Below are 16,614 nucleotides of genomic sequence, written 5' to 3' on the forward strand. Positions count from 1 at the left end.
CCCCCTTTTTACGGAAGCAGTGCTATATCCGCCTTTGAACCGTTATATAAAGGAAGACTGCGTAGGATTAGTTCCACGGCTTTTACGACCTTATAGAAGAACTGCCACGTATAGAGGAGGCGATTATAAGAGCTATGACTGCTTAGAGGAGCCCTGATTAGGGTAATAAAGGTATTATTTATACTGGATTATTATTTGTGCTGGATCTACGCGTTATTGTTTTTAGAATTATCGTAGTCTTAAGGGCGAGGCGACGATAATTAGGGCCGTATTATAACCGCGCAGATCGGTTATTAGAGTCAGGATAACTAATTAGGTCGGCCGCACATTCTCTAACTAATCAGGTTAGGGGACTAAACCGGTTAATCGGGTTAAATAAGTGCACGTGACCGACCGGATTATATAAGGAGCGTTTTATCCGATCTTCCTGTATCTAGATTCGAACACTATTATCTATTATAATTCATAGTATCTAGACGATCCAGTTTTATGCTACTATGGCCCTGCTTAGTTATAATATATTGGATAGAGTATAACGTATTATAGAGTATTACGCTATATTATTAACGCTAACGATTAATCCACTTTTTTATATATTTATCGACCACGGGCGCGTAATAAGAGTAAAATCGATATAACTATCGGGATAGAGATTATAACTACTACTTCCCCCCCGGGATACTATCGTAGCGGGGCCGTAACGCTAGCGCTACGGTATAGCCGGAAGAGTCGTGGGATAGCGTCGCCCCGACCTTAATTATACAGAACTCGTAATAGACCCACTTTTCGTAATACGAGCGCTCCCCCCCCCCCGCCCATGGCAGGATATAGGGCGGAACCGATATAAGACCGAAAGGGGACCACCGCGCCCCCCGGAACTAAGAGTAACTAAGATCAGGGCAGAAATTCAGGCCTTACTAGCTAATAGGAACACGATTAACCAGGTCGTAAAGCTAGTAAAGGAATTAATTACGATATATAGTACCCGTAAGGACGCCGGTACGATACCGCTAGCGTACCTATATATTACCGTTTATTATGTTATCCGGGAGGAACTCCGAAAAAGGATAAACGGCACGAAAAAGACCTAGGCTAATATCATAGCCCGGGCTCCTATAGCGGTACCGCCGCGGGACCCTATACCCCCTAATATGATTCCCGCTAAATATTACCGGGAATTAATTATCCGCTAAGGAACCCTCCCCAAAAACTAGCCCTTTAAGGATAGGACCCTAAAGGAGATTATCTAAGCTATAAACGCTATAACTACCCGATACGATACCGTAGCGGTATAAAAGCTGCCGAGTAGGGATATCTGCCTTACCTTTACTAAAGGGGTATAGTAGTAGGCTACCTACGAGGAATAATAGATCGAGAAGGCCTTTAGTAAAGGAGCTACCCTAGCCGCACGCACCTACCCTACGCTAGCTAAAGCTATCCCCCGGGAGGTCCTTAGCGCCCTATCCGAAAAAGACCTACTAGTATCCCTATAGGATATAAACCCTAAGGTAAAAATTATCCGAGTATAATAGCAGGTACCCCGTTATAGTACCGGTAGGGTAATAGTCCTCCTTATCGAATCGGCTTGGCCGGAAGGGGCAGCGAGCCTTATCCGGAATACCCTCCTCTTTAAGGGGGGTAGCTATATCTATAAACTATATAACCCCGACCTTAGCCCCCTAAGGTATTATAAGTGCCTATACTTCGGCCACTAAGTAAACGGCTACCCTATAATAGAGACGGTATACCGCTATTACGCTAAGCCTGAATCAGTATACCCTTAAGGCCTAGGATATTACGAAGCTACGGCGTTAGGGCGCCCCCGCCGCTACGCCGCTTATACCGGAGACTATAATACGTTCGAGAATTTATACTAACTATTAAAGAAGGAGGCTAAGAAGACCCGCGAAGCGTATAAGTACCGAGCTAGGGACTTCGATATTACCCGCTAGACCGAAGCGGTATACCTATAGTAGCCGTAGATCTTCCCCCCGATTATTATCACCTAGGACTAAGACTAACCCCTCCGTAAAGGCAGGGGTTAGCCCCCGAAAAGGACTAGGGGATAAGAGGGCTCCCCGATACTAGGCCCGATAAGCGCCTATATAGTCCCCCGCGGTACTGATAAGGCACTATAGTAGGAACCCTAGAGCTAGACCCCGGTTATACCGGGTATATTATCTTAATCCCCCCTCCCCCTCTTTAATTAATAGAAATCTATGTCCTTTTGTGAAATATAGGGAGGAGTTAGGCGCGGCGAGAGCTACCGCTCCGGTACCGCGCCGAGTATAACGTGATAGTAATTCAGGAACCCGGCCTTAACCGCTTTACGAAAAGCCCCGTATCCCCCTCCTAAGAGGTATACTAGCTAATCTAGGGAGGAGGCCGTGCCCTCCTATATATCTATAAAAGGCACCCGCTATACACGTAGACGTGGCGGGCCTACCGCGATACCTACGCGGTTATATTCGGGGCCAGAGATAACGCCCTTATAATCTAGTCGATTTACTTAGAGAACTACTAGTTAGCTAGGATTCTTTAGAATACGCCCCTATAAGATATATTCGACACGGTACCGCTATAAGGCTAATATATCCTTTTAGGGGACTTTAACCTATACTACCCCCTATAATTATAGCCACCGCGGTACTACCCCCGAGCTAATACCCTATTTACCCTTATAACCCGGTAGAACCTTAACCTAGTAACCCCCCCCGGAATAACTATATAGCACCGCCCGGGCCGGCGTACTAGTACTATCGACCTTATATAGGTAATATAGGGGCTCCGCTACGACTATAGCGGCCCGGATAAGACCGTTATCGGGTCTAACCACTATTTATAAACGGTCCGAGTCCTTATAAAAACGGATACCTCGCTAACTACCACGAAAATACTACCGCGGGATTTAGCTAGGCCCTAATAGGTCTAGAAAGACTTCGACCCCTTATAGGTCCCTTAGCTCGCTACCGCGCGGCTATAGTAGACCGGCCCCCTTATATTACTAGAAGATATCGACTTAGTACTAGATAACCTAATAGTAGACCTTACGACTATAGCCGATAAGGCCGCGCCGTGCCGCCGCGGGGGTACCCCTAAACGCTTATCCACTCTTTAGTAGAACGCAGAGCTAACCGCCCTTTCCTAAGAAGTAAGGCGCCTTTACCGTAGATATATATCCAGGAAGTCCCGGAACCGATAGGACGAGTTCTAGGAAGCGGAGAGGCGCCGAGATAAGACCGTGGCGGTAATAAAGCGGATATACTAACGGCACCTACTCTACTCGACCAGGACGGATAATAGCCTTCTCTAGCAGCTATAAAAATAGGTATAAACTAAAGGGGGCGTACTACTAGACCCCCCGTTAGTGCCACCGTTATACCGAGATAATAGCGATTACTCGGCAACTATACACGTAGAGAAGGCCGAGGTCCTAAACCGGAAGTTCTTCCCTCCCCCCCTCCTTACCGCCCCTAGGCCCTTAGGCGCGGAATCCCCCCCGGGATAGAATATCCGCTAAGATACTACTATAGCGGATATATAGGGGCGCCTTAAGAAGATAAAACCCTAGGCGGTACTAGGTCCTAATAGACTCTTAGCAGGCCTCCTAAAAGTATATAGACCCCCGCTATACTAAAGACTTAGTGCTATCTTTATAGCGTGCCTTAAAACGAGCTACTACCCGAAGAGGTACCGCTACGCTACCGTGGTAGTCCTTAAGAAGGAAGGCCGGCCGCCGGCCGACTACGGGATAGTAAAGGGCTAATAACCAATATTACTCCTTAGCACGATAGGCAAAGTCCTTAAGGGGATACTAGCCGACCGAATCGCGACTATAGCGGAGGAGTATTAGCTCCTCCTAAAGGGATAGATAGGTAACCAGATAGGGCGAAGTATAAAAACGGTAGTATAAAGAGCCACGGAAGCCGTAAAGGCGAGCTAGGCCTATAACGGCACCGCTTCGATACTTTAACTAAATATTAAAAGCGCCTTTAATACTATCCCCTATTTCCGCCTTATTAAGGTACTTAAAAGGAAAGGCTACCCCCGGTAGCTTAATACCCTAATTAGTAGCTTCCTTTAGGACTATATAGCCTAGCTACTACTTAATAGCGAAACGGCCCCCCCGCGGTACCTCCGCGTGGGTATACTATAGAGCTCCCCGATCTCCCCTATCCTTTTTATCCTTTATATCTCCACCCTATATAAAAAGCTAGAAAAGGTCCCTAAAACGATAGTAGTAGGATTTACCGATAACACGAATATTATAGCTTTTAGTAAGACGGAGGTATAAATGCGGTAACGCCTCGCCGCCGCGTAAAGAATATACCTAAACTAAAAGAGCGCGAGTAGTCTATAATTCGAACTAGCTAAGTATATCTATATCCCTTTCACGAAATCACGCTAACCCTTACCTACCCCGCTCCCCCTTAGCGTTACTCCGGTGCCGGCGGCGGAGGCGATAAGGCTCCTAGGCGTCTAGCTTAATAGGAAGCTTAACTTCCGATAAAACACTAAAAAGGTAAAAAGCCGACTAGCTACCTAAATATACGCCCTCTTAAGGCTTAGCGTAGTAGTATAGGGGTATAGCTTTATAGATATAAGAAGACTATACCTCGTAGTAATACGGCTAGTAATCGCCTATTACACCTTGGCTATCTATAAGATAAGGGCCGGCCCCCGGTATAGCCCCGTAGCGGCACTTATAATAGTATAGAATCGGTGCCTTTAGTTAATAGCCGGAGTCTATAAAGCCACGCCGGTTAGGGTCCTCGAAAAAAAGACCTTTATCCCCCCCTTTAACCTATACCTCTTAAGCCTAAGCGCCCGGAAGGTCCGCCGGATATAAGAGGAGGGAACTAAAGATAAGATATTAGCCGGAGTATACGCTATAGCGAGAGCTTTAGCGGCACCGAATCGCTATTATAGGACCCACGCGGCCCTCGCGTGGATAGCCTAATTAAACGCCCTAATAACCTAGGCCGGAAACACGGCCCCGAGGAAAACCCTTATAAGGGAATAGGGTCGAACCTAGGCGGAGGCACGGGGACCCTATACCTACACTATAACAGCACCGAGCCGCCCCCTAATATAATACTCCCTCCGCAAATATAGAGGACTCCTAAAGCTATAGAGTACTATACTTACCTAAATTAGATTAGAAAAGCTAGGTCTATAAGCCTTCTTAGTAAGAGTAAGGGTACCGGGATTCCCGATAATAAGGTGCCCCTACGGTAATAGGGGGGCAGAAATAGCGGAGCATGTAGTACTCTAGTACTAGGATATAGCCGAGGAAAAGCGTAGGGAGCTCTTCGGCGCCGCGGGGAGACTACTCACGACTAAAGGGGATCTATACGACGTACTAGACTATAATATAGAAGCCGGAATAATAGCTAAGTGGTTCCTATAACGGAAAAGGCTTAAGGACTTTCGCCTTACCCTCGAAGTCATAAAGGCCTACGAAAATAAAGACGATGCCGAAGCGAGACCGGAGCGGAGACGGAACGGTATAGCGAATTAGTGGATTATTAATAGGGGTCCTATAAGCCGGGACCCCGGCGGTATTAACTCGGCACTAACGGGGCGCTATTAGTTATCCTCGTCTTTATCGCCCTCGGAGGCGCTAATACTACTCTTAACGTACTTAAAGTCCTATAAGGACTAGTTAGCTAATCACTACCGCCAGGGGCCGTAATAAGGCCGAAAGGAGGCCACCTATAAAGTATTCTAAAATTAGGTCTATCTTACCCTCTAAACGCCTTATCTGGCGAGATAACTCCTATAACTCCGCTAACGCGGTGCCGCCGCGGCCGCGGTCGGAAGGTAACGCCCGGTTTAGGGCCCGGCTAAAAGACCGGGACGCCGTCCTTAAGCGCTCCTTAGCCTAAAAACTTATTAGTAGGGGACTACCACGGCACTAAAGGGGGACGCTTATAGTAACGATACCGTTACTATTAGCGGCCTTTACCATTATATAAACGTTATAAAGATCTATAAGACGCTATTACTATTTTTTAGCTACAGAAGGGCCCTATTAAGACGATTAGGATATACTATTACGGTATACCCGCGGTACTACGGCGGCACTAGCACGACTTATATTCTTATATAGACGCCGGCTATTAGTATACTAAAAATAGGCTATACTAGTTTCTATAGTATTAGAATAGACCTCCACGTCGTCTAGGTATATACCTAAGCGCTTACTATAACGAATATAACTGCCCTAAGTCAGCCACTACGGCACCGCCTTAACCCCTCCTAGGGTTATATACGGTATAACTCGGACTAAGCCCTTTTTATAATAATTACGAGTATTATTAGTATTAGCATTATTATTAGGAGAAGATATCTACGATTATTAGCACGCTACCGTAAAGGCACTACTACGCTATAAAGGGAACTTATATTAAGTTACCACTATTAATTACTTATATATATATATAGATCGTTACTATACTACCTAGTTAACCCCACGCTACCACGCTACCGCGACGCTACCCGCGAGGTATATATAGTAAAACTATAGTAGGAAAACGACGGGAATCCTAGAGGGGTTCGCTAGTCAGTATAAGCCGTAATAGTAAACCTACGGGACCGTAAGCGGGAGTAGATCGGGAGGAAACCTATAACGAAATCGTTAGCGTTATAGGAGGAAGAGGGGGGATTAAGGTATAAAGGCCTCGGAGGATATTAGCTATCTAATTCTTATAATAGGGTAGAGCCTTACCCCCCCTACCTACCGCCGGATATAGCAGGAACCTACCCAGGGGAGGCAGGAGACGCCTACCTCCCCTACTCTTTTTATTAACCGAGTAGAAGGAATAAAGGGCACGATCCTCGGGGATATAGGAAGGCTAAGACTAAAGGGCTATAGCCTCCGCACCGCGGAGGCGTAGCGGCACCCCCGCGGCCCCTACTCCGTCGCTAACGATTAGCTCAGGCTAACCTACTAAGCCACCAGCCTACTATACTTCCCGTTAGCCACTAGCCTAAAGGTTTAATCCAGATATATAGCAGAGACGAATCGGGGCTATATCGGCCCCGTAGCGGCACCACTCCACCTAAGGAAGTATATAGGGGTTTTCCCCGGGTTTTACCCGGGTTGTCCCCCCTATAGCCACCCGAGAAGGACCGTATAGCCTAGAATAGCTCCTATAGATTAGATTAGTTAGGATAGCGGAGTAAGATCGATAATAATCGATAATAATACGCTATATTATATATAAACTCTACTAATAGTAATCGGTTAACCTAGTTATCCTATTCCTATAAGCAGAATACACACAGGTAATACTTAAGGTTCTAATTCTATCGCTCCGTCTATCTATCTATTTACGGGTACTACACTATAGATAGGCGTTATACGGTATTAAGGCACCGATATAAGGTTACCTAAAAACGACTTATCAATAATAAGCCTCGGTCTAATATAATACCGTTAAGCAGGCCGAAAATACGGAAAATATAGTACTATAAAGACTTAGTAAGCCCTTCTACTATCAGGCTACTACTTATAGAGATATAGATAAAGTATTATATTAGACGGTATACTACTATAAGAATGTCGTCCCGTTTACGGCCTAGGCTATAAACCGGCAGTAGCCCTATAATAAAGTTAATAGATATCTCTATAAAGGGGTGCTAGAGCACTAGAAGACTCGCTAGCTCGCTATATAGCTTATAGTACCACGGCTTAGTATATTAATATACGCCGTAAATAAGTATATATAAACGTATATTCTATAGGAGATAGTCCTAGAAGTAAAAATCCGATACTAGCTTAATAGTCCGTGTAATCCTTTAGTACCCTATACTAGGTCCGTTATAGAAGCCTATAAGACCTTTTCTCGCAGGCTAAAGTAATCTAGTATAAAATCGCGATTCTTAAAACGAAGGATACTACCGCTCCTAGACTAATATCCGTATATAGTATTATGACTATAGGCCTCTCGCTAACGGACGTAAAAAGGGTCTTCTGCTCACGCCTTTACTACCTTTTCTAATAAGGTAGGGGAATTAAGAGCGGGAAAATCAGAATCGGGGGTAATACAGGAACCACGCTAGTTCCTAATAAGGCCTAAAACAAAACGCCTCGAAAAGGACTCTAAAAAAGGGTTATCCGCTTACGTCTCTACCACCTCTTCTAGTAAGGTAGGGGACTTAAGAGCGGGGAAAATAAGATCGGGGCTAGTATGGGAACTACGATAGTTCCCGATATAGCTTATAGTGAAACGCTTCGAAAAAGACTCTACCGCCTTAGCCCGGTTAGTCACCAGGGCGCGCTTATAGGGCGTATATTAGGGCTTTCTTAATAACCTATCTGCGGGGTTTAACGTCCCCGGGCGGTGCCGAATCTTAAAATTAAATAGCGCTAGCTCCTTAAGCTATTAGGCATACTACTCCTTAAGCTTCGGCTTATCTAATAGATAGCGGTGGTTTAGATAGTCTATTAGGACTATAACGGGGCTTTAACTATAGGTGATATAGTAACGCTCTATACGGAAAGACTCGATAATAGCTATAAGCTTAGAATTAGGTATACTATAATTAAGCTTAGCGCTGCAGAGCTTATAGGATATAAATATAACAGGTCTTTATAGTTTATCCTCGAGCTAACTAATAACGGCCCTAATTATAAAAGCAAAAATATCTAGCTTAATACGTATTAGCAGAGTAGGGTTCAAATACTATAGAACCGGTACCTCCTAAAATAGCAGCTTTATTTCTTCGAACGCGGCCTAGGCCTATTAGGAAAGTATAAGGACTCTACTATACCCTCCCTTTAGACAGTCTATAAATAGGGCGGCCACCTTAGAGTAAATCTTAATAAAACGTCTATAAGGCCCGTAAAACATAGGAAAACCTATATCTTATTAACACTATTAGGGAGCTCCTAGTAGCGGATATCCTTAACGCGAGATAGGTCTAGACGTACCCTATCTAGACTATAAATAAACCCGAGAAACTTAATATCGCGGGTCTTAAATATACACTTATTAGAGTTAGTATATAGGGACTACTACCTAAGCCTAGTAAGGACCTCGCGGACATACACGCGGTAGGTAGCTAAGTGCTTACTATAAATAAGGATATCGTTAAGGTATATAACGTAAATAGTATCGATAAGGCCTGTTAGCGCCTAGTTAATATACCGCTAAAAGCTTACGGGCGTATTAGTTAACCCGAATAGTATAACGAGGTACTTATAGTGGCCGTATTTTATCCAGAACGCCGTTTTCTATTTATTACCTGCCCGTATACGGAGCCGATAGTATATATCCTTAAGATCTAGCTTAGTATAGTACTACGCTAAAGATAAATAATCTAAGATTTCGTGGATAAGGGGTAATAGGGTACGGTCCTTAATAGTCACCTTATTTAGTCCTCTATTGTCGATATAGAGTCGTAGCTTACCGCCCTTCTTAGGAATAAATAGGATAGGGGCGCCGGATAGGCTAATAGACGGTTTAATCTATCCCTTTATAATAGTATCCTATAAATACTAACATAGTACTTCTAATTCCTACGCGGCGAGAGGGTAAATAGGACTATACGGTAGCTTTTGCCCTTCCTTAGTCTTAATCGCGTAGTCCTATTACTAGTATATTGGTAATTAGCTAGCGTTTTTAACGTTAAAGACGTTAGCGAATTCTTAATACTACTCCGGCAGCACAGGGGTAATAGGGTCTCCGTCTAAGTTAAGAGGAGCCTTATCTCCTAAGAATTTATCTCCACGGCTTACTAAAGGGTTTTCTATTAGGCCAACATAGCCGATATATAGGTCCTATATAAGCCCTAGATAGATTAGAGTAAGGATAGACTTAGCTTCTCTCTTCGCTTTATATAAGGCTTTAGGAGATATAATTATACTAAGTTCCGCGTAGGTTAAGGGGTAGGTCTAAGTGCTATCCTGCTAATTAACCATAGGGTTAACGGCTATAAGCCACGGCCTTCCTGAGATTATTCGGGCACCTTAGGGGTTAAGCTATATAACGTAGAACTCGGCGCGCTATACTCTTTTTCGACTCTAATAGTTAGTCACGATACTAAACTTATAAGTAGATCTAAAAGTTATTTTCGTTTACCTTTCTATAATCCAGGATACCGGAACCAGGGATCTATTAAGAACCTAATTAGGTCCTAGAAGGGGCCGATCTAAAATATTAGTATCGGCACCCCCGTTAAGAAGAGTCGATATCTATACCTATTCCTTACCTCGACGAAGGGAAACGCGTGCTTTTACCGGTATAATAATAGTAAAAGGGGTTACTCGAGGCGGGTATTATTCCTAAGGTATTTCGCCCGTAACACGGCTAAATATAACGCGGGATATAAATACCGGTTATGTATTCGGGTTACTATTATTCGAGTATAACCGCTCGGTATAAGGGCTAGGGTATATAGTAGCGTAATACCCCTTTTTATTATAGTTATAGTAAGTGACGGAGTTAAGGTAACGGGGGGACGGAGCTAAGGATAAAGGTCTAGTACGTATAGGGTAACTAGGAGTAGGCGTAGTAAGGGTATAGGTAAGGATAGTAGTAGAAGTATAGGTAGCTATTTAGGTAGCTACCTAGGAGCTCTAACCGGGGGCACGCGAATAAAAACAATATTATTCGGTACGGATAATTGACTAAAAGTCTATCCAAGCGACGGCTAATTCGTTATTAATAGTTAAGGCTTCTGCCTTATAGTAGGCCAGGGCGAGGTCCTAGTAATCCTTAGTAACCCTTATAAATACTATATAGTCCCGAATAGGTAGGAAGACCCTTATTAATACTAACCAAATTCTCTATTAGTCTAGAAGTTCGCCTAGTAGTTCCGACTCTAGGGCTTCCCACCGTTATATAAACTTAGCGTAGGTTTCTCTCTCTCTCTAGGATAAAATAGATTCGCTCTAAATCTATACCGCTACCTCCCTTAGACGGGTATCGTTATCGTCGACCTAATAGGGTAGCTAAGCTTATAGTATGGCCTAGCTAACCTTATTAGAATCGCTATCGTACTTATATCGTAGTTTAGCCTGCTAGCGTTCCTTAAGATAGTAGGGGAGGTATAATATAACGAAGTAGTTCTTTATAGCGTCCGTGGGGAAGGACTAAGAGTCTAGGTTAAACCGTTAATTCGTCTCTTAGATAAATATACGATACTTAGACTAGGATACGCTATCCTATTTAGGTAAGGGGAAATTAAACTTAGCCTAGGTAGCGGATCCTTATATAGATATCGTCGTGGATATATCGTAGGTATACTAGGATTCTATAAGGGTTACGATAATATAACGCCGAGGCTTAGCTATACGGCGGTAGGTAATATCGACTAGGTTAAGATTAATAGCGGCGGCGGCGGCGGTAATAACGGCGGTAATAATAGCGGTAATAATATCCGCCTTAAGCTTAGTAAGGTATACGCTTATAGTAGTTCTACGCCTTTATCCACTTAACGCGTTCGTCTAGTTATTTATCCGTTAGTATAGCTAGGTTAACGTTTATATACGGGGGTAGATTAGGATCGCCCGCCTATCGCGTCTACTACGTTATAGGCTTAGAACGAATAGGGGCAGCGATAAGGGTAGTGCTAGTAGTAGTAATAGGGATAGGTGTAGGTATAGGGATAAGTACCGGTACGGTAGTAGATATAGGAGCCGTGTTAGTTCCCGACGTGTTCCTGTTATCTCCCTTATCGTGGGGAGCGTTTTCTATAAAAGCAGTCTCGCTATCGCGGAGCTACCGCTTAAACTAACTAGTAGTCTTATTAAAATCGAAGGTAGGATTATTTATTTCGTGATAGTTAGATATCTCAGTGACTCTCCTTAACGGTCTTCGCGCCCTTAAAGGGTAAATCGATTAAATATATTCAATAGATAGTCGTAAAGAGTAAAAAGGTAGGGTTAAATAAAGAACTAGATAGAATCATAATAGGATTATAGTACGATCAGAATCTAGATATAGCTAAAGAATCAGATTAATCGCTAGCCTCCCTCTTAGGGAGGCTCTTTCGCTCCTTAAGACTACGTTCTACTACTCCTTAGGGACTACTTTATTTACTTCCTCGAGGGCTACTTATTTACTTTAAGAGACTATTCTATTTACTATATAATAACTGCTTTTATTTATGCCTTAAGGGGTCTTTGACTAAAGACGCCTAGACCCCGATAGGTTTATACTTAGGACCTATTATAACCACTGCTACAGGCACCTAATACTAACTAGGACTATAGAGAAATAAGTAGACGGAACGAATATGCGATTAGCGATTAAAGGAGTAATTAAAAAGCGGAAAAACGATTAAGTAAAGCAGGCGGACATAGCTAATAATACTAAACTACCCGCTATAGACTTAAGGTAATTATCGGCCTTAAAACTGTAGGATCTCTTAGAATTACTTTATTTATTAGGACGCCGGGCTTATAGCTATTAGTATATAAATAAACTTATATAAAAGATATATATATATACATTAGAGCAGAGTAAAAGGTACTCTATAGGAATATCTAACTATAGGGAAGACCTAGGGGGAATAAGTATAGATACATAGGATCAAGGTACTCCACACGTCTAACATAATATAGTATATCACACCCCGATAAGTGTATAGTAGCATCTAACATAATCCATAACTGGAACCGTTATTTGCTTTGTACTCCTAGCACACGAAGCACCACACTCGTAATCTTCTCCGTGTCCTCATTCAGCTGTAGGAGTTCCTTCACCTCAAGGAGTAGGAATCTACGGGCCACGGATTCAGCTTCTTCTAGACGACCTTCATCTTCTGTATCCAGCCTGGCGCAGGCTGCCACAAGATTCTCATTTCGCGCCAGCAGCATGGAGATGGCATCTGCTCGATCTACGACTGCTTGGTCGACACCATTGAGTGCGGCACAGAGGCCACCGAAGCTCGAGTTGCTTCTTCCTGGCACCAATTTGTAGAGGTATGTAAGCATGTCGTTGCGTGGGGCTGCCGCAAGGTCTAGGCGTACATCCATGTGGGCAAACGACAACGCAGTCCTATTGCCAATATAATGCCCTTCAAATATCTCGTGGTAATGTGTCGTGACGAGGACACGAGGGCACTCATGGCCAAGTGATAGCAAGTGGGTCAGGAGCGCCGTCATTAGTCCCGCTCCGTCGTCAGCTCTCGTACCCTTTCCGAATTCATCGATAAGCACGAGGCTCTGCCGTGTTGCTGACTTGAGGCAGAAGGCCACTTGCTGAAGATCAGAGCCAAACGCGCTCTCATCCTGCGAAACCACGTCCCCACGTGAGATGCGCGTCAGGATCTGGTCGGTTAGGCCAATGATGGCTTTGTTTGCGGGAACGTAGCTGCCTATATGGGCAAGATAGACTATCAGGGCGACCTGCTTGACGAGTACACTTTTCCCCGAATGGTTCGGGCCGGTTAAAACGACCACATTGCCGTTCTGTCGGTTCTCCCGGGCCGCCGCGCAGCTGTTCCGTCCGCTCTCTCTCGATCCTATGCTGGCACTGTCGATTGGGTCTTCCATTCCGCCAGTAATGTCGCAGTCGTTCGGGACATATGTGGGCACAACCAGCTCCTGCAGCGGATGGCGACCTCCCTGTATGCGGACGACGTTCGCAGCCGTCATGACAGGGGAAGTCCACTGATATTTCCGGGCCCCAACAGCAAGCGCCACTAGGGAGTCTATCTCACCACATACATCCGAGGCAAGCGCGAGTGCAGATTCATGCTTCAAGATCTCGACGGCGAGGCTGTGGATTATGCTGACTTCCAAGTCTTGGCGATGTCAGTACATGGCATGGCATCGGGATTCATTCGAGGACATACCCAGGATCTTAGTGTGGAAGTCGCCCAAGTGGGCATCGAGCTCTCGCATACGACGATTTTTATAATAGGCCTTCTGGTCGGCGGAGAAGAACAACTCCCACCGGTCACCATCTAGACCTTGTCCTTCATACAGGGGTACATGAGTAGCATTATCCAGTAGGACCATGGTGAGGAACCCAAGCTGAGGCCAAAAGACGCAGCCAGTGATGTACTTGCGCGCCCATTCCGGAAGCTCTCGTGTCAGTTTAGAGTTGGCTTGCACTAGAAGACCTTCAATTCCTTGATAATCTCGCCTCAGCCTGTCCAGCTGATTATCAAATCCCGGTTTCACCGTCACACGGACATCTGCGCTTGCTTCTTCGAAATCGACAGTCGAGTGAATGAGAGCACCTACTGTTCGCATAGTCGATACATTTATTGACCCCACTGTCTGATTATAGTCAGCCACTTGCATAGTCATGTCGCCATGGACGACATTTCTGGAGCTGCATCTACCTCTGCCACGATTATTAACTCGCATCGTGGATCTAGCTGTAACAGCAAATCCCGGAGCTGTGAACAATGCAAGGTGAATCGGGCCAAGTTCCACCAGGTGCCCCCAGTGACGGCAGCCTGTCCAGTGCTGGAATCGATTCCCTTTCGCAACCGTGACAAACTCTTCCTAATATCAGGTATGTTCCGCAGGCTCTGAGAGATATGCCGGAGCGTCTCCGAGTTCTCGGGTCGCAAAATGGTTGCAATGGTCCGGTGTCTCTCTCTTATGATACCGAGGTCCGTGACTGGCCTGAGAAAAATCTGGCGTAGCTTGACTCTTCCCTGTGGTGTCCCGGCAAGTGTACGAAATAGACCGAGAACGCACAGGCTCTCTCTCTGGCAAGTACTGGATCCTCGAGAACCACCGGCATGACGGTTAGGGTGGAGTTCAGATCGAATGATCTGCAATGACTTCAACGCATATCCGCTCACCCGTAGATAGTGTGAAAGCGAGAACATCTGCATCGAGTGAATGGGTAGCGCAGTAGGAGTATCGTCTCTCCCACTATCTCCTCCCCGACGCAGAATGTCACTGATAACTGCGCCAGCGCAGCCTATCTAAGAAAGATTAGGTTCATCGAGTGGCAAACGGGGATTATGATCCAATACATACCGATAGTCGGCAGTCGAGGTTGACACTGGAACCGAACCGCATACCTGCTGCGATAACACAATCTGGAGAAGTTTCCGCCGCGAGGCTCTCCTTATCAACCTGGGAACAAGTCACATCTCCTACGGGGTGGGCTGCCCGAATATATAGTTTCGATAACCGGTTTAATGCGGCGTTGTATCCGTATTCTGTGGATGTGAGCGTGCGAAGAACGAAGGAGCGATGAACTGAGCCTGTCACATAGTTATTTCAACTGTAGCGATATCCGGTGCAATGGCATTCTCTCACCCTCGGCGACCAAGGTTGTCTTGTCAAAGAAGTCCATCACGAGATCCTTTGCTTTGAAGGGTAACAGAACGGTGTTTGGTTGGGCGTGGATGAGAAGAGACTCCAGAATCGAGACGTCTGCTCCTTCTAGCTCATTCATCACAAAAAGGGCTTGTTGATGGACAAGGTAGTAGGCACAACCTAGGACTCCCTTATCGGTCATATTAATGGCCAAAATGACCTCACCTACACCGCTGGGCGTTGTGCTTTCTTGTTCGGAAGCTTCCCCCTGGGCTTTGCCATCGGAGATTGTCGAAGAACAGTCAGGGCCACGAGGTTGAAGTGAAAGGAACGAACGCGATATTTCGCGAGCATCTGGCAAACCCGGAGTGACTCGCTGTCCCAACAAATCATCGGACAGTGAGCAACTGCGTGCTCTTCCAGACTGAGATACCCCATACGGTCTATGGGAGCCACGCCACAGATGCTGCGATGGAGTCTTTTCCCCGTCCGGGGAAGGCCGGGCAATTCTGTGACTGTCAGACGTGACTATTATATTAGGGACTCCAAACAGAGGTACGAACTTTCTTTGCGGGGCCACACCCCGCCTAGCCCCTCCGCTGGATGAGGAGCCTAAGCCCATAGAAGATGGTGGCATCTTTTGCAGTACTCCTGAGAATTCGAGCAAGAATTCGTTGACCGACCTAGGAGAGAAGCGTCCTTCGTAGAATTCAGCGCCAGTAGGTACCTGGGTAGAGGTTGAGTCCGCTTACCTACCTGTCTCGGTGGTACCAGGTAGAAAAGCACTTTTGCTTAAAACAAGACCACACAATACCTTAGGTATCTTGGGAAGATGGCATCGGCAAGTGATAACCGCCCGCCTGATGCGTTGAAGTACCAACATAAGTCAAGGCAGGTCTTCATATGATGTGACACGGTAGACATTGCGCTACCTGCCTGACTAAAGTTGCTGCAGGAGTTTGCGGCCATGTGTCTACCTAGGTACTTGCCGCGTACTGCGTGAGTTCTCAGGGTAGGGCCTTCCCGAAAGACCTAAGGTACCTACAGAAAACGAAGCATACGCGTGGGAGCATGAAGCGTCCGGTTCAGATTGCCGAAATAAAACACCATAAACCGGAGACCACCTGGGAATCCCGCAAACCAATCGGCGTTCGTGTGTGAGTCCCCATCAATCGATATCAATCCTGCGTCCCCAGATGGGAAGGAGTGATTCTGATTAGAGCTCGGGCGGACATGTCTGTCTGTCCAGACGAGGACTGCCCATACCTAGGTAGGAAAGGATATGGCCATGTCTCCAGCCTTTGTGAAGCAATCGGTGGTCTGTTCTGGAAACCCCCCATACCTTACGAAGTCGATAGGTGAGATAGTAGGCA

General features: G+C 45.5%; 2 protein-coding genes across 2 annotated transcripts; both read right to left on the minus strand.

The window, feature by feature from the left end:
• Window positions 1-12,631: 12,631 nt before the first annotated feature.
• SODALDRAFT_281281 (muts domain V) lies at window positions 12,632-14,998 on the minus strand (the record flags this gene model as incomplete). The annotated part of the gene is made up of 4 exons (XM_028608276.1): window positions 12,632-13,758; window positions 13,810-14,300; window positions 14,324-14,901; window positions 14,957-14,998. The coding sequence occupies 4 exons, from the start codon at window positions 14,996-14,998 to the stop codon at window positions 12,632-12,634; spliced, it is 2,238 nt and encodes a 745-aa protein (XP_028464834.1).
• Window positions 14,999-15,043: 45 nt separating this feature from the next.
• SODALDRAFT_213477 (hypothetical protein) lies at window positions 15,044-16,175 on the minus strand. Its single transcript, XM_028607294.1, has 3 exons — window positions 15,994-16,175; window positions 15,805-15,940; window positions 15,044-15,750 (listed from the first exon to the last, which is right to left on the minus strand). Exons 2-3 carry the CDS (start codon window positions 15,876-15,878, stop codon window positions 15,198-15,200), a joined length of 627 nt encoding a protein of 208 aa, XP_028464835.1. The 5' UTR covers window positions 15,879-15,940; window positions 15,994-16,175; the 3' UTR covers window positions 15,044-15,197.
• Window positions 16,176-16,614: the final 439 nt, after the last annotated feature.

The sequence above is a fragment of the Sodiomyces alkalinus genome (assembly GCF_003711515.1).
Source record: "Sodiomyces alkalinus F11 unplaced genomic scaffold SODALscaffold_8, whole genome shotgun sequence".
Taxonomy (NCBI): domain Eukaryota; kingdom Fungi; phylum Ascomycota; class Sordariomycetes; order Glomerellales; family Plectosphaerellaceae; genus Sodiomyces; species Sodiomyces alkalinus.